The following is a 25,839-nucleotide window of genomic DNA, read 5'->3' as shown; positions in this document are numbered from 1 at the left end:
TCAATTTGCTAGTATTTTGTTCAGGATTTTGGCATCTATGATCATCAGGTATACTGGCCCGTGGTTTTCTTTTTTTGTAGTGTCTTTTTCTGGTTAAGGAATTAAAATTATGCTGGCCTCATAAAACGAGTTTGAAAGTCTTCCTTCTTCTTGAATTTTTTGAAATAGTTTGAGGAGAATGGGTATTAGTTCTTCTTTGAATGTTCGATAATATTCCCCCATGAGGTCATGAGAGCCTGAGATTGGTTTTTTTGTTTGTTTGTTTTTGCTGAGAGAGTCTTGATTACATCTTCTATTTTTTTTTTTTTTTGTTACTGGTCTGTTCAAGTTTTCTCTCTCTTCCCGGTTCAGTTTTGGGAGACTGTGTTTCTAGAAATTTGTCCATTTCACTTAGATTGTTGAATTTATTAGGAATAATTCATAATATTTGTTAATGACCCTGCTTATGTCTGTGGTGTCAGTTATTATTTCTCCTCTTTCATTTCTGATTTTGTGTGTTTGGGTTCTCTCTGTTTCTTGATGTGTCTAGCTAAGGGTCCATCAATTTTGTTTATCTTTTCAAAGAAACAACTCTTTGTTTCATTGATCCTTTGAATTGTTTTTTTGGTCACCATGTCATTTATTTGTGCTCTGATCTTTACTATTTCCTTCCTTCTACTTACTCTGGGGTTTTCTTTGTTTGCTTTCTATTTCTTTAAGTTGTGAGAGTAGATAGTCTGTTACAAATTTTTTGTTTCTTGAAGTAGGCTTGTACTGCTACAAAATTCCCTCACAGAAATGCTTTTACTGCATCCCACCAATTTTGTGTTGTTGTGTGTTCATTTTCATTGGTTTCCTGGAAGTTTATAATTTCTTCCTTGATCTCCATGGTAACCCATTCATCGTTTAATAACATGCTATTTAGTCTCCATGTTTTCAAATGTCCTTCACAGTCTTGTTGCAACTGATTTCTAATTTCATTCCATTGTGATCTGAGAAGATGCATGATATGATTTCAATCTTCTTGAACTTGTAGAGACTTAGACTGTGCCCTAACATGCGGTCTATATTTGAGAATGTACCATGTGCACTTGAGAAGAATGTGAATTCTGCAGTTTGGGGTATAATTCTCTATAGCTATCTATTAAATTCATTTGATCAAGCACTGCATTTAGAGACTGCTTCCTTCTTAATTTTTTGTCTGGAAGATCTATCCAGTGATGTCAGGGGAGTATTGAAGTCCCCTGCTATGATTGCATTGCTGTTGATTTCTCCTTTGAAGTCCTCCAGAAAATTTTAATATATGTTGGTGCTCCTATGTTGGGTGCATATATGTTTACGAAGGTAATATCTTCCTGTTGAAAAGATCCTTTCAGTATTATGTAGTGGCCTTCTTTGTGTCTAGTGATGGCCTTCATTTTGAAATCTACTTTATCAGATATGAGGACTGTTACCTTAGCTTTTTTTCCCTATCCATTTGCTTTAACGATTCTTTTCCATTTCTTCACTTTCAACCGATGTGAGGCTTTTGTTGTGAGGTGGGTTTTTTTGTAAACAATGTATATGTGAGTAATGCTTTCTTATCCAGTCAGCTACTCTGTGTCTTTTTAGTGGAGCATTGAAACCATTCACATTTAAGGTAATAATTGATATATACTAATTATTGCCATTTTATTTTAGTGTGGTTCTATTTTTCTCCCTATTTCTTCTACTAATTACATATCTAGCCATGCTGGTTTTGTGTTAATATATTCCCTTAGCCTTTTATTTTATTTTATTTTATTTTATTTTATTTTATTTTATTATATTATATTTTGGTCTGGGAAGCTTTTTATTTGACCTATTTTGAATGATAGCCTTGCTGGATAGAGTTGTCTTGGATTCAGATCCTTGCTTTTCATGTCCTTGATTACTTCATGACACTCCCTTCCAGCCTGTAGTATTTCTATTGAGAAGTAGCTCAAAGTCCTGTGGGGTTTCCTTTGTAGGTAACCTATTGCTTATCTCTTGTTGCCTTTAGAATGCTTTGTCTTTAATTTTTGGCATTTTAATTACTGTGTGTCTTGGTGTGGACCTGCTTGTGTTCTTTTTACATGGGGCTCTCTGTGTGTCTTGAACATGAATGCCTTCTTCCTTCATCATTAGAAATATTTTCTGTCACTATTTCTTTAATATATTCTCTAACCCTTTTTCTTCCTCTTTAGGGACTCCTATGATGTGAATGTTACTATGTTTCCAATTGTCCCACAGTTCTCTTTAGCTGTCTTCCTGTTTTCTAATTGTTTTTTCCTTTTAGTTTTCCAATTGATTTTTTTCTACCCTGTCTTCTAATTCACTGATCCAGCCCTCAGCTTCCTCTACTCTGCTGGTTGGTCCTTTCAATGTGTTCTTAATTTCTGCTATGTCAGTCTTCATTTCCACTTGGTTGGTTTTCAGGTTTTTTTGTTTGTTTGTTTGTTTGTTTTATCTTTACTTTTGGTGCCGATATCCTTACTCATGATGTGGAGCTTCCTCAAAATCATGGGTCTGAACTCTACCTCTGCTTATATGCCTTGCTGCAGTTCATTGATCTTATCTTCAATAGAGTTCTCTTATTCTTTTATTTGGGATTTTGTTGTTGTTGTTTCATCATTTTGGCTTTCTCAGTGGATTTTGGAGCTTTCCAAATTTTCCCTGTGGGTTTTGGTGTTCTGCTGTTTGTGGCTCCCTCTGCTGGGTTTGGATGAGCATTGATGGGCCCATGTTAAACACCACTGTCAATTCTTACTTTCCTGGGTAGATTTGCAAGCCCAGGAAAGGTTTAATTATCCTCTTCTTTTTCCTGGTGGCTAGTATTTTCATTTACTTAGTGTCTTGGAATGTAGCTCTGGTGTTCAGCATAAGAAGATTTCCAGAGGGTGGGATTGATGCTGATTATTAATGAGCCTCAATTTTCATTTCCTTGCCTCACCTGGCTGAATCTCCGAGGAGGGGGATGCTGCTTTTCCTCACAACTCTGGAAGGAGCACACTAGCCACCATCCTTTGTAGTTGCAACTCAGCGAAAACTCTGAGTCCCTTCCACATCCCAGGTGTCCCCACAGAGTTCCAGCCCACTCTGCCCTCCATCTCCTGTAGCCCCCAGGTGAGTGGCTATGACTATTTTAGCGCTTTGTGGAGTGGGCTTGGTCTTTATTCCCCAAGGGTGCTGCTCACAGCTAAGACTGCTACTGTTCATGGGCTTCCAACCCGCCACCCCCTCACACCTCCGCAGATCCTACCAGTATCCCTGGTTATATGGTCCTGTCCTGCTACCTTACTGTTGCTTTTTTCTGAGTATTTGTCCTTATTTTAGTTTTAATTCTCATGTGGTCCTGGGAAGTAGTCTGTGTAGTTTCCAGTCTCTCCCCCTCCATTTTCACATCCTCTACGCCTATCTCTTGCACAGCTGGGTCGCGCAGTCCTCTCTGGTGGCCCCCCACCCTGAAGGTCCTGTGGGTAACTGGATCACCCAGTCTCTCTGTGAACCGGCTCTGTGTCTATGTTATGGGCTGCTGGGTGGCACAGGCTTTCTGTTGTTTCAGCATCCTGCAGGTCCCATGGTAACTAGATCACACAGTCCCTGCTTGGTCACACAGGCCTCTCTGGTACTTCAGCAATCTTCAGGTCCTGTGGGTCACTGGATCAAACAGTTGCTGCTACGTCGCACAGGCCTGTCTGGTGCCTCTGAACCCTGCAGGTCTCACCAGCGGGAAGCTGGATTGCACCAGCCCCTCTTGGGCTCCAGCTTCCCACTGCTCTTGTGAGCTGCTGGATCTCACAGGCCTCTGTTGAGCCCCAGGTCCTGTCAATTATGGCTGAAGAGTGCTGCTGCTCTGTGGGGTTCAACTCCTGGTCAGCTTTTGCTATAGTTTTTGGGGATGAGTCTCAGCTGCTGGTCTGTGTTTTTGGTGCCTGGGAATGGATGTATGCTCCCCAGCCTCTGTCACTGGGAATATATCTCAACTCTGATTGGGCTGCTACTATGGGGGATGGTGCTGGGCTCCCGGCTGTCTATGGCTTTCATGTCCGGGACATTGGAAGCTCCACTATACTGTACACTGGTCTGTGTTGACACAGTGTCCACTGGTCTGATGGTGTCAGGTGCACTGGTGGGCTCAGGTTGCTGGGCCCTATCCACTCCCACTGCCTACTCCCAGGGAAGACCCAGGATCTTCCAAAATGGTGAGACCTCCTCATGACACAGGGAGAAGCTCCCCGAACAGCAGCTTACTGCAGTGGCTGGCTGCTCCCATCCACAGCACAGGAACTTTCTGGTCCACATCTCTGCACTGCAAGAGTTTGGTCATCCACCCTCACATCCACTCACACTCTAGCTCACTCTCTCACACATTCAACCTCCCTCCGGTCTGCCCACTACCATCTTCCTCTCAAGGGTTACTTTTGACATATTAATTTTTTTGTTTGAAATAGACAGATAGAATTGGATAAAATCCTCCCAGTAAATCACTGACCTTTGTGAATATACCAAATGTTAATTAGGAAGATTTACAAAACACAGTAAAACATAATGATTATTCTTCAAACTCTGTAAAATTAAAAAGACAAAATATGTGTAGTTTTGTAGTAATAATTAAGTATTAGCTATATAGAGAGATAATTATAGAAGTATATATTAAATTTACAACAGGCCTAATTTAGGAAGCTAATAACTTGTAATTAGAAATAAAAAACACAGCTTTCCCTCCCCAAGAATTACCTTTAATCTTCCTTTCCTCTTCAACCAGTCTGTTAGTTTTGGCAATGTAGTCATCCTTCAGCTCAAGTTGATACCTGAGAATAAGAATGTCTAAAATGAGTGTGTCACTTTCAATGTCTGAATCTTATCAATGTGTGGGCTTACCTGTGGCATCCGGGCTCCAAGGGCACTGGATATGGCATGCATAACTTCAAGTTCTCTCAGTACTAAGGCCAGAGATCCAAATTCAGAATATACAAGGTACAATAAAAGCCTGTGGCAATGCTTTAAAGTGGGTCCCTAAAACTTGTGTTATTGTGAGGTTACTAAGAACAATTATTTCACATTGGTCTGGACTGACATAAAAAAGTAAGTTAAATTTACACCGTATACAACTGACTCTACATCCCAAAAGAAAAACTAAATTATGTCTGCTCTACCTTTCCCCCCACCCCCCGCCTTCAGCAGAAGAACTTTTGTCTCAGGGGTTGGGCATAGTATTGACAGCCAACTACCAACACTTTATATTCAGGTTAGCAAAACCAAAAGGCACACTTTCGAGTAGTGTTATTTATCTCCCCCAACTGTTACTTGCAGACTTTTTTGTTTAGAGATGAGAGAAAGAAAAGAGAAACACTCCTGTGGTGAATGTCCTCCAAACTCCAACACTTGCCAAAGTCATAGAGGATATCCAAAGCAGACAGATAATATCAAACACTTCACAATTGCTGTGGAGATGAAAGTTAACATACACACTCATTCATCTATTCCTAAAAGTTTAACAATGTCAGATGTCAGTATTTGCTACTATTTTCGAGGAGCTGACATAAAAATGTGTAGAGATAACATCCATTTCAAAATTGATACATGGAAAGGTATTGTATTTCTTTTTTATTAGAATTCTTTTAAATAAGCTCAAAAAACCTTCACAAGTACCAAGTTATGGAATATCAGTGGCAAATTGTGGGCAAGGCAGTAAAAAGAGGCCAATGGTTAATAAATACCAGAGCAGCTCAGTTGAGTCATCTCTTCACCAATTCATTTACTCAATGAATCACTTATTACTATCCTGAGCACTAGAAAGAAATATTACCATATGGACTTAATGTCTTTGCACTAAGATATTAGTCACTATAACACAGTAAAACTCAGGCTATAGAAAAGCCATAGTAATCACAGTTATCCATATTTTCCTTTGCCTGTATAATTTTTGGCTTCATATAGTTCATTTCAGTTTGTTTGATTCTGGTTTTGCAGAATCTTGAAGAAATTCAAGACACATGCACACATGCTCACTGATAAATACTATAACAATTAGGTAGGATAATTTATAAAAGTGATTATAACTCCAGCCCTGGCTGGTGTGGCTCAATTGGCTGGAGCATAGTCCCATGCATCAGAAGGTTAAGGGTTCAATTTCTGCTCAGGGTACACACCTAGATTGCAGGTTCAATCGCCCTGCTCGGGGCACATTCGGGAGGCAACTGATCAATGTTTATCTCTCACATTGATGTTTATCCCTCTCTCCCCCTTCCTCTCTCTCCAAAATCAATTTTTTTAAAAAGTGATTATAATTCCACTTTCACAGCTCATCAGCATTGTAAGCTGAGCAAGCTACAAGGTGCCCTAAAAAGGAAAGCAAATCATATGTGCTCAATACATGTTACAGAAGCTATGAGTAAGAACAAGCTGAGGGTGCTAGACTCTGTACTGTATCTTTTTAAATCTATATTAACTCATATATCTTAGGAAAGGTTTGACTGACAGTGAAAACATGTTTTTAAAAACTTTCACCGTAAAATGCTGGTTTTATCTACTTCATTAGTGTTGTCATGTTTCTATAAACCTAATTCAAATGTATTACTCCTTTAAAGCCACCAAACAATTACTTTAGAATTTCATTCTTGAGCTTCTGGTCATAGGTCTCCTCCAGGCTCTTTATATTCAACTCCCGTATCCTAAGTGCATCAGCCAGGCTTTTATCTTTTTCTTCTTGTAACCTCTGGGCCCTGAAATTAGCAAAAATATAAAAAGCAAATAAAAACTATAATATCTGACGTAAACACTTCAGGAGAAAAAAAATAACGTGATTTTTGCTCCACAGACTAAAACTGTTATATGACTGTCACTGCTGGGAAATAAACAGAAAGAGCCAGAAGTCCTCCATGTATTTTATGAAAGGACTGAGTTTTGAGGAATCTGAAGTAGCAGAAGGAGGAGCTATACGGTGGCAACAGGCTGGAGGGATGTGAAAGTGTCGAGACTAAAGTGCTTTTTCACAGATGATTCACAATTAAAAAGTGATTACAAGTGATAAATGGCCATCACCAATTCAGACAAGAAAAACAATGTTATTAAGTTACAAAGCTACAAACCAAATTTAAATTAGTGTACTTTAGTGCTTGCATCTTCTATAAGACTGTTTCTGTGATATTTAATTGATTAGCCAATATGTATTAAAGATAGAAGATCTGTTTTGGCATTTATTAATCTAGTCATTGAATACTGAAGAGTATTGCAAGAGAGAGCAACAGATAATTGAATCAGTCAGAACTTTCAAATACTGAAGACTGGAATGGTCTTCAAGTGAGACCTTAAATCAACCACAAATCAATCCCAAAGTAAGGGAATCAGGTTCAGGGGTACTTAGATCAAGCCATGAAAAGTGCTAGGGAACACTGAGCATTCTAAGCAAAGGACAAAAGCTCTATGTGTTAGCTCCCTCTGCTAGCTAATCAGTAAAACAAAGGCACAGTAAACTAGGGACATTAGCTATGCAGTAGGCTAGGAAGACTGGAACCAGTTAGGGGAAGTGAAGGTAAAGTGATGAGGTCATCATGAGCTATTTTCCAAATTTTGTCACTTTCCTTTTCTCTCCCATGCTCAATTTACCACTTCAGTACTGCCAAAAAAAAAAGAGTAAAGTAGGCAGAGGAGATATCAAATGAATCAATCCTATAATAATGAGAGTATAAATGAAGATGGAGATAAATCCTTTAATGAAATAAGAGTATCTGTGAGTGTTAAATAATAGTAGAACCTACTCCATAGAACTATACTAGTGAGCTTGCTATTAATCTCAGGTAGATGTGAAGAATGAAACACTGGTTAGCACTTAGAGAAAGTATACACACATCACAAGACAGTTTCACCCAGTACAAGTCAAGCCACTGATTTCCCTTGACAGGAGAGTAGGTGAATGTACCTGAAATTCAGTCATTATATGTACATGTGACCACCAGGTCTCAATGACTGAATGAAAGTGTGCAACAGAATCTGTTCGGATTACCTGTCTGGTTTCACTGCAGCCTGATGATGGTGTCTCATTCTGCTTTGCATCCCAATGTCTAACCTTTCAAAAGCGAAATCCTACTGTTTCTTTCCCTTAACTTGTGCCTTTTAAAAGTAGGTGATGGCACCTTTACAACCAAGAACTACTTCACAATTAACATAAAAATACGGAATTATTTAGTTCTTTTTAATCTCAGAGACTGAATATCCAAAACAAAAGTTACTATACTTACAATTCAAAAGCTTCAATTCTTTGCTTCAGCTCTGCTTCTCTGCCTCTTATATCTTTTAGTAGAAGCTGCCTCTGAGCATAAATTCCTCTTATTTCCCTCTGTACAGAAAAGCATTCATTTTTGGTGAAAAAGCTAAATGAAACAGATTTGAACTAACAGACTACTTTCTAAATTTCAGAAAACAATCAAAGTATGGTCATTTAGAGTAACGATTTCACTTTCAAAAGACTCCACACCTTGTGGGTATGCCTTTTCCTATTCTAGTTACATAAAAATTTACTCCTTCCCCCAATGACTGTTAAGCTACATTACCTTATATTCCTAACATTCCCTGGGTATTCTACTTAAGTAACACCTCTCAGACACTTATTTAAAATTTTGGTATGTTTTTCAGGAAGAAAAGAAGACAAAAATGTACATTCAAGTAATACAACTTAAATAGAATCCCCATGGTTGGATAGTTGTCTGAGTCACAGTGACCTGGGCCCCAAGGCTAAGGCAACTAGATTCCATTCTTGTGTAGGCCTCTTGGCTAAGGTGACTAAACAACTCATTTTTATCATCAATGGCCCTTCCTCAATATTTTTCCAATAATAGGTTAATTACCCCTAGAAGTAAAGGAATTTTGCCTAAGATTATAGTTGCCCCATGAGTTAGGAGGCATTTGCAGTTTCCAGTATCGATATCTGCAGGCATTTGCAGTTACTAAGTACCAGTAATTGCAGACATTTGAAGGTACTCATGAGCCTGGTAAGTAATGCTAATTTTGACTTCTGTAATCACTGTCATGCCCACTACTGGACCTATTGTACCAGTCCTCGGAGGGAGGTGTGGTGGTGGGAAGGAGAATGGGGCTTCTGTCTTTAAAACTGGACAAGTGAGAAGAATCGGGGCTGCTGATCTGAGGGAAGACTATGCCCCCTGCATCCTGCTGGTGAGAATAAAGCGCTCCTTTACAGTTTGGCTGTGCATCTCTGGTTATTTCGCTGACACATTATAACAATCTTACCTAGTCAAGTCACCTATCTTGAAGATGCAAGTGTTAGTCTGAACACCAATCATCTCAAAGATCAGTGCTTCTCACCTGAGTCCCTTGGCTAAGGCGACTAAATAACTCAATTTTTATCATCAGTGGACTTTCCTCAATATTTTTCCAATAATAGGCTAAATATCCCTAGAAGCAAAGAAATTTTCCCTAAAGTTATAGTTGCCACACGTGTTGAGAGGTATTTGCCCAATGATTAATGCTAAATTTGACTTCTGTAATCACTGTCACACCACTATTGGGGAGGGGAGGGGTTGTCAAAAGGGGGATGAGGCTTCTGTCTTTAAAAGTGGACCAGCAAGAAGAATTGGGGCTGAGGATCTGGGAAAGCTGTATCTTCCCTCCCCCAGCCTGCCAGTGTAATGAAGTACTTTTACAATTCGAGTGTGAGTCTCTGTTTATCTCGCTGACACGGAACAACACTTCTAACATTTACTGTAGCTAAAATGAGTCCAAGCCCCACAAATTATACACAAAATCATAAAGGGGCTGCAACTGGGTCTTACTGAGAAGCTCCAGGCAAGGGTTGATGGCGGAAGGAAGTCTCTTACTTCCACCATCTCCTGCTATCAGCTGTTCTGGCTGTACACAGAAAACCGTGCCCCAAATAATCTGATCTGACATACCCTTGGGAAAGGAACCTGATCTTCCTAAAGGACTGGATCCAATGCCCCCTGCTGACATGCATATCCCACCATTCAACTTCTCCAACTTCCTGCCCAGTCACTTCCCAGGTGATAAGATCAAATGGCCACATGGATGATGCTTGCAGCCCTGGATTCCTCTACTCCAGGGACCTTTAATTGGCTCGATGGAAGCACACTGCATTTGCTTTCCAACGTCACCAGGAACCTCAACTGGTAACTGTGTTCTCTTGGTCCACTCTTATTCTTCCACTTGTCAATATCCCCACACCTATTCTTTGATGTCTGAGACTGCCACGTAGCTCTCCCTTGTACCCTAAGTTAGTAGCCACCCACCTTCTGCTCTGGTTCCCTTCACCATCAAGCCAAACCCCTATGTCTTCAATAGGCTGCTTTCTCAAATGAAGTAAATTCAGCTCTATAAAGCTCCACTCCCCAATCACCACTATCCTTCTGCCTTCACTGACCTTCCAAGTCCTCCCAAGAGCTACAACAATAGTCACCTACAAGCAATCGGTTTGCTTTACTTCAATTCCAGGTTGCCCACCTCAGCAGAGCCCCCAAAACAGCTCACGTAGTCCTGCCTGCTTCAGAGAACTGCTATTCTTCCTTGACCCCCAGCAGTCATCCCATAGCTCTGGCCCTCTCCTCAAGGTGGCCACCTAATCCTCACGCCTGCCACTAATTCAGGGAAAGTTCCTCACATTCATGACATGGACATTCATATCCCCTTTCCTCCCAACAGTCTCTGAGGAAGGAAGTAAACTCTAATAGCTGCAGGAAAGAGCCACCCAGTAAATGATTTTAAAATATTACCTCCTGGTACTTTTGAATTCTCTCAAGGGATTATCTTTTTCCTGAGAAAGGAGGCTTCTGATTTTGCTTGACAAGTTCTTTCAACATCATTCCAGAACTTCACTAATACCTTCTCAGACTTTCTTTTATCTTCCATTTTAATTTTTATTATTTTAGTATTTCTTAAATGCTTTAACTGCTAATTGTAAATCGCAATAACAATACTAAAAAGAGTAGTAACAAATTCTCCACAGTTAGGTTTACCATTCATGCTCTAAATATATTTAATATAATTCTTTAGTTTCATCTCATTCACTGAACCTGTAGAGATTCACTCAAATGGTAAAAAGAAATAACATCAACTGACAAAATAATAATATGCACAATAGTATAAACATTCATTAATATAAATTTTAGATATTTTCCTATATACCTAAGATTAAGATGAAAACACAAACAAAAATATCATTTGGTTAATAGCAACAAGATAAACTTACCCTTTCATGCATCTCTGCCTGAAGTTGCTGTTCTATTTCTCTCTTTTCATTTAACTTCATTTCTAAAGATTCTAACTTTGGACACTGAGGGTAAGCACGTGCAAACTGATCATCAATATCCTGAAACTTCTCAGCTATTAAAAAAACACACACACACACTCAGAGAAAATTAGGGTAGAGAAATGTGGTCAGGTGCAGAGATGTCTGGAGTTTAACTAGAAATAATTTTAAAAATTAAGGTAGATTATGGATGGGCAGAAAGTGATCAAGCAAGTATAGTACAAATTTAATGGCAAATTGTAAAACTTTAAACTTTTTGAATGTTTGAAAACTATCATAAAATGTCAAGAAAAAAGAAAGCAAAGTTTAAGTTGAAAATGACCTGGGCCCCGAGGCTTAACATGACTAGGTTCCATTTTTATGTAGACCCCTTGACTAAGGCAATTAAATGACTCCATTTTTTTATCATCAATGGACCTTCCTTGCTATTTTTCCAATAATAGGTTAATTACCCCTAGAAGTAAAGAAATTTTGCCTGAATTTATAGTTGCCCTACGTGCTGGGAGGTATTTGCATTCACATGAGCTACGTCAAGTGAACCCAGTGAATAATTCTAATTTTGACTTCTGTAATCGATGTCACACCCATTGTTGTACTGATCCCCTGAGGGAGAGGCCAACAGACTCTTTAAAATCCAATGAGCAAAAATAATCAGGGATGGTTATCTGGGGAAACTGTATCCCCACAGCCCACCGTTGTAATAAAGTGCTCCTTTACAATTCAGCTGTGCATCTCTGGTTATCTCACTGACATGTTAAAACAAAAACACTAGCATTCTTTCTATTCTCTAAGTGCCAAGCAGAGAGTTCTTTTATTGGTCTTTGGTGAAAGTTGAGTCACACGGCCCAAACATTGCCCTAAAGTGAATCAAACATCATGAGTTTTACAGAGGGCACAGATGCTCATTGACTCTCAGAGGTCTAACCAACTACACAATGGCATAACTGGGACTAAAGCCAGGTGTACTGATTGTCTCTCTCCAGCAGCCTTGCAGCCTTTAAACCAAACGTGGATCAGAATCAATCAGGCAGCAGGATGCAAACCCAGATGAAGAGTACAATCAGTCATGTAAACAACAGTGCCCACCAAAAAGTATGCACGGGAGTAAAAAGCTAGCAGAAGTAGATTAAGGTATTTGAACTTACTGTCTCAAGTTGAAAGGCACTATTGCTCCTTAACAGTAAGGAAGAACCAGGATTAATCATAGCATTTTGGCCAGCTAAACATACAATGTTTAGCTGAACATACAATGAAAGGGCAGGATGCTATTGTAGAAAGGCTGTACATGTGGAAAAGGCTCTGGATCATGGACCAGAAAACTTGGACTCTAGTATCAGTTCTGACCCACACTGGCTGTTCCCAAGTTGCTTTTCCTTCCTCTGGCGACCTCAGTTTCCTCAACTATAAAATGAAGTGATAGGCTACCAATTTCTCTAGTTCTCTGCAATTAAAATAGCCTAGGATCTTCTCATGTTAGTGGCTATAAAATAATTCGATGAAACCAGGGAAGAGCCTTCTGGTTGAGAAGGTTGACTCAACAAACAAGAATGTGAGCCTCTGCATCCCCATGAATTTTACAAAGTGCCACCCTGGTGGTCCTGAAGGGAGGGGCAGCACTGGAGAGGAGGGCTTGGTCTCTTCCAGCAATGACATCAAAGGGAATGGGCACCCTGCCTGCAGCTTACATCTCTTTCAGTCTAGGAACACACACAACTCAGAAAAGCAGGCGATTTCCTTCATTCAAAAAGAAAACAGAAAATCTGAAGTTATGAAAGATGCCTGAAATTACCAAGAGAGTCTTTGCTAGGAAATGTTGGATTTGTCTGAGTGTTCATGTCACAAGTCTCTTTAGCCTGATGATATTCTGCCATCTCTTTTAAAAATTCCACGAGAAAACCTAAAAAAAAAAAAAAAAAAAAAAGTATATACTTTCATCTCACAACTTTCTTTCATTCAACCATTACTCAGTCACTGTTTATAAATCCTGGGTTTTACATCATGTATCTTATTTAAGAGTAACTTCTGAGGGAAATCCTTCCCAAGCATGACACAAAAATCTAGAAGCAATAAACAGCAAGCACTAATTTTCATATCAAAAGCTCCTACAAATCAGTAAGAAATATTTTAACAGGGCATAAACAGAGTGTATCAAAACAATTTTAATGTCAAATAAAACAAAATGCAAATTAATACTACAACAGAGAGATCCTATTATCCCAATATGATTGTAAGATTAAAACTCTGATCATACTTGTGCTGACAACGGAGTGGGGAAATTAGTAGGCTCAGTCACTTAGGAGGGAAATCTGTCAATGTTTATATGTATTCAAACAGCACATGTCTTTTAACCTAGTCATTCTACTTCCAGGAATATACACAGATATACTTCCACAGGGGGACAAAGGTTGAACACTGCACACTGCTTATAGTGGTAAAGCCCAAATAATAAAACAATAACAGCTCCATCAATATAGGTGGTTAAATACACTAAAAAGTAGTCTAAATATATGGCTAAAGAAAGACATATCGGTGGTTAAAGAAAGCAAACTAGAAAACAGTTATCTATAATATGACCTCATTTCTGAGTGTTGGTTTTCATTACATAGACCTAGATTTTAGGTTCATAAACTAAATTCTAGTTTACATCGGCATCATTCTAGCCACCAAACTTCATTCTAGCTACAAGCAGAAAGTGAGATTGGAATACAGCCAGAAATTTATTTTCTTTCACTTTATACCCCTCTGGTACTTGAAAACATTTTTTAAAACCTTAACTAGCGAATATTTTGGAAGTACGTTAAGAGTTAAATGGACTCCTGTTTCTGCATCAGCCAAGTTGGGGATTTTCTTTTGTGTTGATTTGAAAATAGGCTATTTTTCAGCTATAGTCAGGGAGCAAAGCAACTGCCCCACTCACAGGATTTTAACGCCAGCCAGGAGAAATCAGAGACTAGGACAGAACTGCAACTTGAAGATCATATAAAAGAATACCAGCCAGCCAGCAGGTAAAGATCAGTCTCTGAGTACTTTGAGCCTTGGGCCTAGCTCATGGTCATTGGTCACTGGGATTCCAGGATTTGGGGTCAGAGCTGTGAAGGTGGCTGCCTGAACCCCTGTGCTGAGTCATTAAACCACAGTGCAAAAACTGTTCTCTTCAGGAAGAGTTTTTCTGACAAAGTAGCATTAACCCAGAGGGCAGCAACTGCCGAACCTACTGTAAATCCTCTTACCCTGCCCACCTGGGGGATTTTGTATTCTGCTGAAGGCTACATCCAGAAGCCCATTAATTGACCGAGATTAACACTCAGACTGAAGGCAAAGGATCTGGGATCATTAAATCTTTGCTTGGCCTGCTATTCTATCCAGGAAAGTAACACCGGACACTGGTGTTCAGCTTGGTTCCTTCCATACTCATCCAAACCCAGCAGAGGGAGCCACAATCTGAGGACCACAGTAACCACAGAGATATTCTGGCAAGTTCCAAACCCTGCTGAGACAGACAAAATGATGAAACAAAGAAACAAATCACAAAAGAAAGGACAAGAGAATTCTATAGAAGAGGATAAAATAAAATGAAGATAAGCAAATTATCAGATGTAGAGTTCAGAGTAATGATTATGAGGAAGATTGACAGCATGAGTAAAGATACAGAAACAACGAAAATCATTGTTTCTGAAAAAGAAAAAACAGCAAATGGAATGAAGAATGACACAGCAGAAATAAAGAACACATTGGAAGAAGTAACCACAGACTGGAGGAAGCTAAGAATCAGATCAGTGAATTAGAAGAAAAAGTTGAAAAAACACCCAATCAGAGAACCAAAATGAAAAAATCAGAAACAAAAAAGGAAAAGTAAAAACTGACACCACAGAAATACAAAGGATCTTTGACAAATACTATGAACAATTACACAGCAACAAATTTGACCATCTAAGTGAAATGGACAAATTTCTAGAAACACACAGTCTCCCAAAACTAAACCAGAAAGAGATGGAAAACTTGAACAGACCAATAACAACTAAGGAAATTAAAGATATAATCAAGACTCTCCTGGCAAACAAAAGTCCTAGCCCAGATTGTTTCATGGGGGAGTTTACCGAACATTCAAAGAAGAACTAACACATATTCCCTGGAACTATTCTAAAAAATTCAAGAACAAAGACCGACAAATTCATTATATGAGGCCAGCATAACTCTAATTCCAAAATCTGAGAATGATACGACAAAGAAAAAATACTACAGGCCAATAACCCTGATGAACATAGATGCCAAAATCCTGAATACCAATCAGATTCAGGAATACATTAAATAAATTATTTACCATGACTATTTCCGTTAAGAACAAGAACAAGACAAGGATGCCTATTTTCGCCACTCTTATTTAACATCATACTGGAAGTCTTAGCCGCAGCAAACAGACATAAAGAAAAAATAAAAAGATCCAAATTGTAAAGGACAAAGTGAAACTGTCCTTACTCACAGATGACATGATATTATACATAGAAAACTATAAAGACTCCAATAAAAAAATCTGCTAGATTTAATAAACAAATTTGGCAGGATACAAAATTAACATCAAGAAATCGATGGCATTCTTATACACCAATAATAAACTCACGAGAAACTAAAAAAAAAAATCCCATTTACCGTTGTGGCAAAAAATTTGATATCTAGAAATAAACTTAACCAAAGAGATAAAGGACCTATTTTCAGAAAACTATAGAACATTGAAAAAAAAATAGAGAAAGATATAAAAAAGTAGAAGCACATACCTTGTTCATGGATTGGAAGTATTAAGAACATTAAAATGTCCATACTACCCAAAGCAATCTATTAATTCAAAGCAACCCTCATCAAAATACCAACAACATATTACACAGAACTAGAATAAATACTTCAAAGGTTCATATGGACCCCGCCACAAAAAAATGCCAAACAGCCATAGAAATCAATGTTGCAAAACAACAAAATAGGTGGGATCACAATACCAAAATGTACCAGGTTATACTACAAAACTACTATAATCAAAATAGCCTGGCACTGGCACAGGAACAGGCATATAGATTAATGAAATAGAACAGAGAACCCAGAAATTGACCCAAAACATTATGCTCAATTAATATTCAACAAAGGTGGCAAGAGCATAAAATAGAGTAAATACAGCCTCTTTAATAAATGCTGCTGGAAAAATTGGATAGCTACATGCAAAAAACAGAAACTAGAGCATCAATTTACACTCTACACAATAATAAAGTCAAAGTAAATGAAGGACTAAAATCTGACTTGTAAATCCATAAAAATCCCATAGGAAAAAAATTTCAGATATCATACACAGCAGAATTTTCAAGGCCCAAGGCAACAGAAAAAAAGAAAAAAATGAACACATGAGACTACATCAAACTAAAAAGCTTCTGCATAGCAAAAGAAACAACCATCAAAATGGAAAGGGAACCCACTGTATGGGAGAGCATAACTGCCAATGATACATCAGATAAGGGGTAAATTTTCAAAACATATAGAGTACTAATACAACTCAACAAAAGGAAGACAAAAAACTCAATTTAAAAATGGGCAGATGAGTTAAACAGACACCTCTCCAAACAGGACATGCAAATGGCCAAGAGAAATGAAGAAATGCTGAATGTCACTAATCATCAGAGAGATGCAAACTAAAACCACTATGAGGTATCACCATTATCAAATCATCAAACAACAAGTGCTGGCAAGGACATGGAAAAAGGGGGACTTTAGTACACTGCTGGTGGGAATGCAGACTGGTACAGCCATTATGGAAAACAATACAGTGTTACCTCAAAAAATTAAAAATTGAATTGCCATTTGACACAGTAATCCTAGTTCCAGGAATGTATCATAAGAAGGCTGAAACACCAATCAGAAAAAGTATATGTACCCCCATGTTCATAGCAGCAATATTTACATTGTTTAGAAATGGAAACAGCCCAAGTGTCCATTAATAGATGAGTGGATAAAAAAACTGTGGTATATATACAGAATGGAATACTATGCAGCTGTAAGAAAAAACGATGTCTTATCCTAAGCAAAATAAGCCAATCAGAGAGAGACAAATACCACATGATCTCACTTATTTGTAGAATATAATGAACAAGGTGGGCTGATGAACAAAATATACCGAGATATACAGAAAAGAGTATGGTTCAGATGGACAAACTTCAGAGTTGGGGGTGGAGGGAGATAGATGAGATGAACCAAAAAAGTTATATGCAGGTATACATAACTAATGAACGTAGACAAAAAATGAAAGGATGAGATGGGAAGGAGGGTGTCTAGAGGGGAAAATAAATTAATAAAAATGAGAAAAACAAAACACACAGAAAACACCCAATCAGAGAACCAAAAAGAAAATGAAAAATACTTTAAGACAGCTATGGGACAACATGAAATGTAAAAATATTGCATCATAGAAATTCCAGAAGAAGAAGAAAATGAGAAAGGGTTAAAGAATATATTGGAAGAAACAGTGGCAAAAACTTCCCTAACTTGGTGAAGAAAAAAAGGCATATAAGTTCAGGCAGCATAGAGAGCCCATGAAGAAGAACCCAAAGAGGCCCACAGCAAGACACATCATAGTTAAACTAAAGACAAAGAGAGAATCTTACAGCTGCAAGAGTAAAGCCACAAGTTACTTACAAAGGAGTCCCCATTAGGCTTTCTACTGATTTCTCAACAGAAAGACTGCATGCCAGAAGGGAATGGCATACAGTATTCAAGGTAATGAAAAATAAAGATCTGAATCCAAGAGTAGTATATCCATCAAGATTATCATTCAAAATAGAAGAAGAAATAAATAGTTACCCAGCCCCCACCAAAAATGCTAAGGTAATATATTAGCACCGAACCAGCACTGCAAGAAATGTTAAGGAGATTGTTGTAAAGCAAAAGAGAAACATAGGCATAATGAACAATGTCAATAACTAACTACTATATTAATAATAACCTTAAATGTAAATAGATTAATGCTCCAATCAAAGGGCACAGAGTAGCTAAATGGATAAGAATGCATGACCCATATACATGTTGTCTACAAGAGACCCACGTCACAACAAAATACTCACATAGGTTGGAAATGAAGACATAGAAAAAAAATTCCAAGCATGGAAATGAAAAAAAGGCTGAGGTAGAAATACTTACATCTGATTAAATATACTTCAAAATGAAGGCCATATCTATAGACAAAATGTCCAACAATATTAAAAGGATCAATCCAACAGAAGGATATAACTTTGGTAAACAGACATGCACCCAATATATATTTAAAAACTTCTGGGGGATTTCAAAGGAGAAATCTACAGCAATACAAACATACAAGGAGATTTCAACACCCCACTGACATCTCTGGGTAGCTCCTCTAGACAAAAAATTAACAAGGAAACAGAGACCCTAAATGATACACTAGATCAGATGGATTTAATAGACACATAGAACTACACCCCAGCTCTACAGAATACACATTATTCTCAAATGCACATGGGACATTCTCAAAGACAGAACATATTAGAATACAAACTAAATCTATACACGTTCAAGAAGTTTGAAATCATATCAAGCATCTCTCAGATCACAAGGTGTAAATCTAGAAATAAGTTACAATAAAAATACTCAAAAACATTCATACACATGTAGGCTAAATAGCATGATATTAAACAATGAGTAGGTTACCAAGGAGATCAAGGAAGAAATAAAAATTGTCCAAGGACTCAATTAAAATGAACACACAACAACATAAAATCTATGGGACACAACAAAAACAATCTTGAGAGGAAAGTTCATGCCTACATAAAAACACAAGCAAAATTCCTAATAGACTATTTAACCTTACAACTTAAGGAACTGGAAAGGAAACAAAAAGAAAACCCCAGAGCTACAATGTAGAAAGACAGAAATAATAAAGGTCAGAGAATAAATAATGACACGGAGACTGAAAAAACAACAACAAAAAATTAAAACATCAATGAAACCAAGAGCTTGTTCTTTGAAAGATAAACAGGATTAATGAACCTTTAGCCAGATTCGCCAAGAAACAAGAGAGAGGTCACAAATAAACACACACAAACAAAAGAGAAGTAACAACTAACACCACAGAAATACAAAGGGTGGTTAAGAAATACAGTGAACAATTATACACCAACAAATTCAACAACTTAGGTTAAATGGACAAATTCTGAGAATCACACAGTCTCCCAAAACTGAACCAAGAAGAGTGAGAACTTGAACAGACCAATAACAACTAAGGAAATTGAAACTGTAATCAATAAACTCTCAGCAAACATAAGCCCAGGTCTGGATGCCTTCACACAGTTTTCCCAAACATTCAAAGAACACCTATTCTCCTCAAACTATTCCAAAAACTTCAAGAGAAAAAAAGACTTCACAGATCTTTCTATGAGGGCCACATAATTCTAAATTCCATAACAAGATAAAGACACTACAAAGATCCCAGCCTATGTGGCTCCCTGGATGAGCATCAACCCATGCACCAAGAGATCACTGGTCCCCTGTTTCATTCAAGTACCAATAAAGAAAAAAAAAAAAAATTTTTTTTTTGCATTTTTATCTTGAGATAGAGCGGGAGGGAGAGTGGGAGGAAGAGAGAGAAACATCGATGGAGAGAAACACACTGAGTGGTTGCCACACACACAACAGAGGTATGTGCCCTTAGTGGAAACCAAACTCAGGCCTCTCTGGTCCATGGGCCAATGCTCTAACCACTGAGCAAAACCGACCAAGGCAAAAAAAATTTTTAACATTACAAAGAAAGAAATCTACAGATCATATCCCTGATGAAGACAGATGCCAAAATCCTAAAAAAATATTAGCAAATTGGATCCAGCAATATTATTAAAAACAATTACTCACCATGACCAAGTGGGATTCATCTCAGAAATGCCAAGGCGGGTACAATATTTGCAAATTAATAAATGTGATACACCACATAAATAAAATAAAAGAAACAGTCACATGATAATATCAACAGATGCTGACAAAGCATTTGACAAAATCCAACACCGATTTCTGATAAAACAATCAGCAAAGTACAAATAGAGGGATCATATCTCAACATAATAACAACTATATATGACAAACCTACAGCCAACATCATATCAATGGACAAAAACTAAAAGCATGTCCTTTAAGAACAAGAACAAAAAGGGATGCCCTTTTTCACTGGTCTTATTTATTTTAATCCTCACCCAAGGTTATTTTTCCATTTATCCTCAGCTAGAGTGGGAGGGAGAAAAAGAGAAAGAGAGAACATTGATGTGAGAGAGACAACTGACTGGTTGCCTCCCACCTGATCTCACTCTGTGCTGGGGACTAAACTGCAACCGAGGTACGCGGTACATGCCCTTGACCGGAACTGAAACTTCAACTTTTTGGCCCATGGGCCGATGCTCTAACCACTGTGCAAAATCAACCAGGGCTCATTACTCTTATTTAACATAGTGCTGGAAATCTTGGCAACAGCAATTAGACAAGAAAAAAACATAAAAGGGACCCAAATCAGAAAGGAGTGAAACTGTCATTATTCACAGATGACATGATATTGTACATAGGAAACCCTAAAAACTCAATAAAAAATCTTCTAGATTTAATAAATGCACCTGGAAAACTAGTAGGATATAAAATCAACATCCAGAAATCAAAGGCATTCTTTTTTTTTTTTATCCTCACAAGCAGACATTTTCTTGTTGTTGTTCAGGTAGAGTGGGAGGGAGAGAGAGGAACAGAGAGAGAAAGAAAGAAACATCAACGTGAAAGGGACACATTGAGTAGCACGACCAACCAGGGCCAGGGACAAATCGCAAGCGAAGCAGGTGCCCCCGGTGGGAACCAAACCTGGATCTCCCTGGACTGAAGGTTGATACTCCAACCGCCTAGCCAAACCGGCCAGGGCTAGATGGCATTCTTATATACCAATAATGAACACTCAGAAAAGAAAACTAAAAAAACAATACCATTTTCTGCTGCAACAAAAAATATACATACCCAGGTATAAACTTAACCAAGAACGTAAAAGACCTGTTTGCAGAAAACTACAGGACATTGAAAAGATAAAGAAAGATATAAAAAGTGAAAACTACATCATATTCATGGATTTCAAGATTCAACATCATTAAAATGTCTACCCTAAAAGCAATCTCCAGATACAATGCAATCCCCATTAAAAAACCAATGGAATATTTCAGAGTTTTAAAACACATAACACAAAAGTTTATATAGAACCAAAAAAGACCCTGAATAGCCACAGAAATCTTGTAAAGAAGAACGTGGGAAGGATCACAATACCCGATATCAAGTTACACTACAAAACAACTGTAATCAAGATAGTCTGGTACTGGCACAACAACAGGCATATAGATCAATGGAACAGAACCCAGAAGTGACCCCACACATTATGGGCAATTGTTATTTGACAAAGGACACAAGAACATATGTTGCACAAAAGACAATAAATGGTGTTGAGAACTGAACAGGTATACACAAAAAAATAAAATAAGACCACCAACTTACACCTTACACAAAAATAAACTAAAAATGGATAAAAGACTTAAATGTAACTCATGAAACCATAAAAGTCCTAGAAAAAAATGTAGGCAGAAAATTCGACAATCACATGTAGCAGAATTTTCACCAATTCATTGCCTAGGGCAAGACAAGCAAAGGAAAAAATTACTAAATGGGACAATATCAAAATAAAAAGATTCTGCATGCAATCCTGGCCAGTGTGGCTCAATGACTGAGCATTGACCCATGCACCAAGAGGATGCCAGTTCAATTCCTGGCAAGGACACATACCCAGGTTGTGGGCCCAATCCCCAAGTGGGGGATATGCAGAGAGTGGCCAATTGATGTTCTCTCTCATCAATGTTTCTATCTCTCCCTCTCCCTTTTTCTCTTCTCTAAAATCAATAAAAAAATAAAAGTAATTAAAAAATTAGAAAATAACATAAAGAGCTTCTGCATGACAAAATAAACCAGCAACAAAATGAAAAGGGAACCCAATTTTTGGGGGGTACATATTTGCCGAAGATACATCAAATAAATGTTAATATACAAAATATATAAAGTAGTCATACAACTAAACAAAAAGAAGACAAACAATCAAATTAAAAAATGGGCAGAGGACCTGACTATACACTTTTCCAAACAGGACATAGAAATGGCCAAGAGACCTTTCAAAAAATGCTCAACATCACTAATCATCAGGCAGATGCAAATTAAAAAGACTATGAGTTATCAGCTCATATGTTTCAGAAAGGCTGCCATCAACAAATCTTCAAACAAGTGCTGGTGAGGATGACAAAAGGGGACTCTAGCACACTGCTGGTAGGGATGAAGACTGGTGCAGCTACTATGAAAAACAATATGGTGCTTCCTGAAAAAATTTAAAATGAAACTGCTGTTTGACCCAGTGATTTCACTTCTAGGAATATATATTAAGAAGCCTGAAACACCAATCAGAAATAATATATGCACTCCTATCGTCACAGCAGCATTATTTATAGTAGCTAAGATCTAAAAACCCAAGTATGTAGATGAGTGGATAAAAATGTGGTACATTTATACAACAAAATACTATACGACAATAAAAAATGTCTCTTGTACATAGAAAGCCCTTAAGCCTCTATTAAAACATCTACTAGACTTAATAAATGATTTTGGCAAAGTAGGAGCATACAAAATACACCAATGATGAATTCACAGAAAGAGAAACTAAGAAAAGAATCCCATTTACCACTGCAGCAAAAAAATCAAGACATCTAGGAATAAGCTTAACGAAAGAAGTAAAGAACCTATTTTCACAAAACTATAGGACACTGAAAAAAAAATAGACGAAGATATAAAAAGTGGAAGCATATACCTTGTTTATGGATTGGAAGAATTAACATCATTAAAATGTCCAGCCCTAGCCGGTTTGGCTCAGCGGTTAGAGAGTCGGCCTGCGGTCCAGAGAGACCGGGGTTAGGTTCCCGCTAAGGGCATGTACCTCGGTTGCAGTTTGTCCCTGGCCCTGGTTGGTCGTGCGGGTGGCAGCCACTTGATGTGTCCCTTTCACATCGATGTTTCTCTCTCTCTCTCTCTCTTTTCCTCTCTCTCCCTCCCACTCTATCTGTACAAAAAATGGAAAAATGTCCTCAGGTGAGGATGAAAAAAAAAAAATGTCCATACTACCCAAAGCAACGTATAGATTCAATGCAATCTCCATCTAAATACCAACGACATATTTCACAGAACTAGAACAAACACTTTAAAATGGTCATATGGAACAAAAAAAGACCCCAAATATCCACAGCAATCTTGAAAAAGAACAAAAAAAGGGCGGATCGCATTATCAAATTTCAGGTTATACTACAGACACTGTAATCAAAACATCCTGGTACTGGCGCAAGAACAGGCATATAAACCAGTGGAACAGAACAGAGAATCCAGAAATGGACCGAAGGCAATATGCTCAATTAATATTTGACAATGGTGGCAAGAGCATATAGTGGAGTAAGGACAGCCTCTTTAATAAATGGTGCTGGGAAAACTGGACAACTACATGCAGAAAAATGATGCTAGACCATCAACTTACACCATACACAAAAGAAGAAACTAAAAATGGATAAAAGACTTAAATGTTACTCATAAATCCATAAAAATTCTAGAAGAAAATGTAGGCAACAAAATTCTAGACATCATACACAGTAAAATTTTCACTGATACACCCCGAAGGCAAGAATACAAACAAAAAAATGAAACATGGGACTACATCAAACTCAAAAGCTTCTGTACAGGAAAAGAAACAATCCTCAAAACGAAAAGGGATCCCACTATATGGGAAACCATAATTTCCAATGATGCACCACCAGATAAGGATATATAGAGTGCTCATACAACTCAATGAAAGGAAGACAAAGAACCTTATTTAAAAATGGGCAGAGGAACCCATCGACACCTCTCCAAAAAAGACATACAAATGCCAAGAAACATATGAAGAAATGCTCAACATCATTAACCATAAGAGAGATGCAAATTAAAACACTATGAGGTATCACATCACATCTGTCAGAATGGCCTCCACTGACAAATCATCAAACAAGTGTTGGCAAGGATGTGGAAAAAAAGGGACTCTAGTACACTGCTGGTGGGAATGCAGACTGGTGAAGCCACTTGGGAAACACAAAGGTGTAACCTCAAAAAGTAAAAATTGAACTGCCATTTGACCCAGTGATCCCACTTCTAGGAATATACCCTAAGAAACTTGAAATACCAGTCAGAAAGAATATAAGTACCCCTATGTTCATAGCAGCACTATTTATAATTGCTAAGATCTGGAAACAGCCCAAGTGTCCATCAGTAGATGAGTGGATAAAAAAGCTGTGGTATAAGTACACAATGGAGTACTATGCAGCAGTAAGAAAGAAAGATCTCGTATCCTTTCAGATGGCATCGAAGGACCTGGAGAGTATTATGCTAAGCAAAACAAGCCAACCAATGAAACAAATATCACATGATATCACTTATTTGTGGAATATATAAAGTGATTAACAAAACGGACACAGAGACATAGAGGTGGGGTACAGACTGACAAGCCTCAAGGGAGGGTGTTTGGGTTGGGTGAGATAAACCACAGAACTTATACGCAAGTATGCATGACCAGTGGACAAAAACAAAAAAGCTGGGGATGGGGCTGGGGATGGCAAGGAGGGTGTCAAGGAGGGAAAAAGGAGAAACATCTGTAACAAAAAAAAAATAATGGTAGAGGGCGGCAGGCAGGACTGGAGGGAGGGTGAGTGTGTAAGAGAATGAGCTAGTGTGTGAGAGAGTGTGAGTAGACATGAAGGTGGACGACCAACCCGAGCAGTGCAGAGCCATGGAACAAAAAATTCCTGTGCTGTGGACAGGAGCAAGCAGCTACTGCTGTAAGTGGCCCTCCAAGGTGCTTCTCCCTGCGCCACAGTGGGGTCCCACCATTTTGGAAGATCCTGGGTCTTCCCTGGGAGGAGGCAATGAGAGCAGCAAGGGCGCAGCAAAGTGAGCACACCACCACACCTGGCAACATCAGACCAGTAGACACTCTGTGTCAACAAAGACCAGTGCACAGTAGTGGAGCTCCCAAGGTGCCAAAGATGCCAAAGACAGCCGGGAGCCCAGCATAGTAGGAGCCAAATCAGAGTTCAGATAAACCAGCAGCAACAGAGGCTAGGGAGTAGATATCCATTGCCAGGCAACAGAAGCACAGACCAGCAGCTCAGACCCATGCCCCAACAACAACAACAAAAGGTGAGCAGAAGTTGAGCACCACAGGGCAGCAGCATTCCCAAGCTGCCAGAGGCAGAATCTGGAGTTCCACAGAAGCCTGTGCACTCGAGTAGCTCACAAAAGCAGTTGGGAGCCTGATCCCCAGGAAAATTGGTGCTATCCAGCTACCTCCCCACGGAAGCTGCAGGATGCAGGAGCACCAGGGAGGCCTGTGTGACCCAGCAGCAACAGTGCAATCCAGTTACCAGTGGGACCTGTGGGATGCTGAAGCACTAGAGGCCTGTGTAACCCAG

The 25,839-nt window shown here is 38.5% G+C and overlaps 1 protein-coding gene across 4 annotated transcripts in view; it reads right to left on the bottom strand.

Annotated features, from left to right (window-relative positions):
• LOC118643112 (oral-facial-digital syndrome 1 protein-like) overlaps positions 1-25,839 on the bottom strand; it is a 77,286-nt gene that overhangs the window by 29,474 nt on the left and 21,973 nt on the right. For 3 of the 4 annotated variants that reach the window (XM_036281020.1, XM_036281016.1, XM_036281018.1), the window contains 5 exons: positions 13,050-13,157; positions 11,201-11,334; positions 8,220-8,317; positions 6,585-6,704; positions 4,717-4,790 (listed from right to left, as the gene is read on the bottom strand). In XM_036281020.1, coding sequence (XP_036136913.1) covers positions 4,717-4,790; positions 6,585-6,704; positions 8,220-8,317; positions 11,201-11,334; positions 13,050-13,131 — 508 coding nt within the window. In that variant the 5' untranslated portion in view covers positions 13,132-13,157. The remainder of the gene's footprint in view (positions 1-4,716; positions 4,791-6,584; positions 6,705-8,219; positions 8,318-11,200; positions 11,335-13,049; positions 13,158-25,839) is intronic. The other variant, XM_036281019.1, reaches the window with a different exon arrangement.

The sequence above is a fragment of the Molossus molossus genome, unplaced genomic scaffold (assembly GCF_014108415.1).
Source record: "Molossus molossus isolate mMolMol1 unplaced genomic scaffold, mMolMol1.p scaffold_m16_p_30, whole genome shotgun sequence".
Taxonomy (NCBI): Eukaryota; Metazoa; Chordata; class Mammalia; order Chiroptera; family Molossidae; genus Molossus; species Molossus molossus.
The sequence above is the reverse complement of the archived record's forward strand: the minus strand, read 5'-3'. Positions and strand labels throughout refer to the sequence as shown.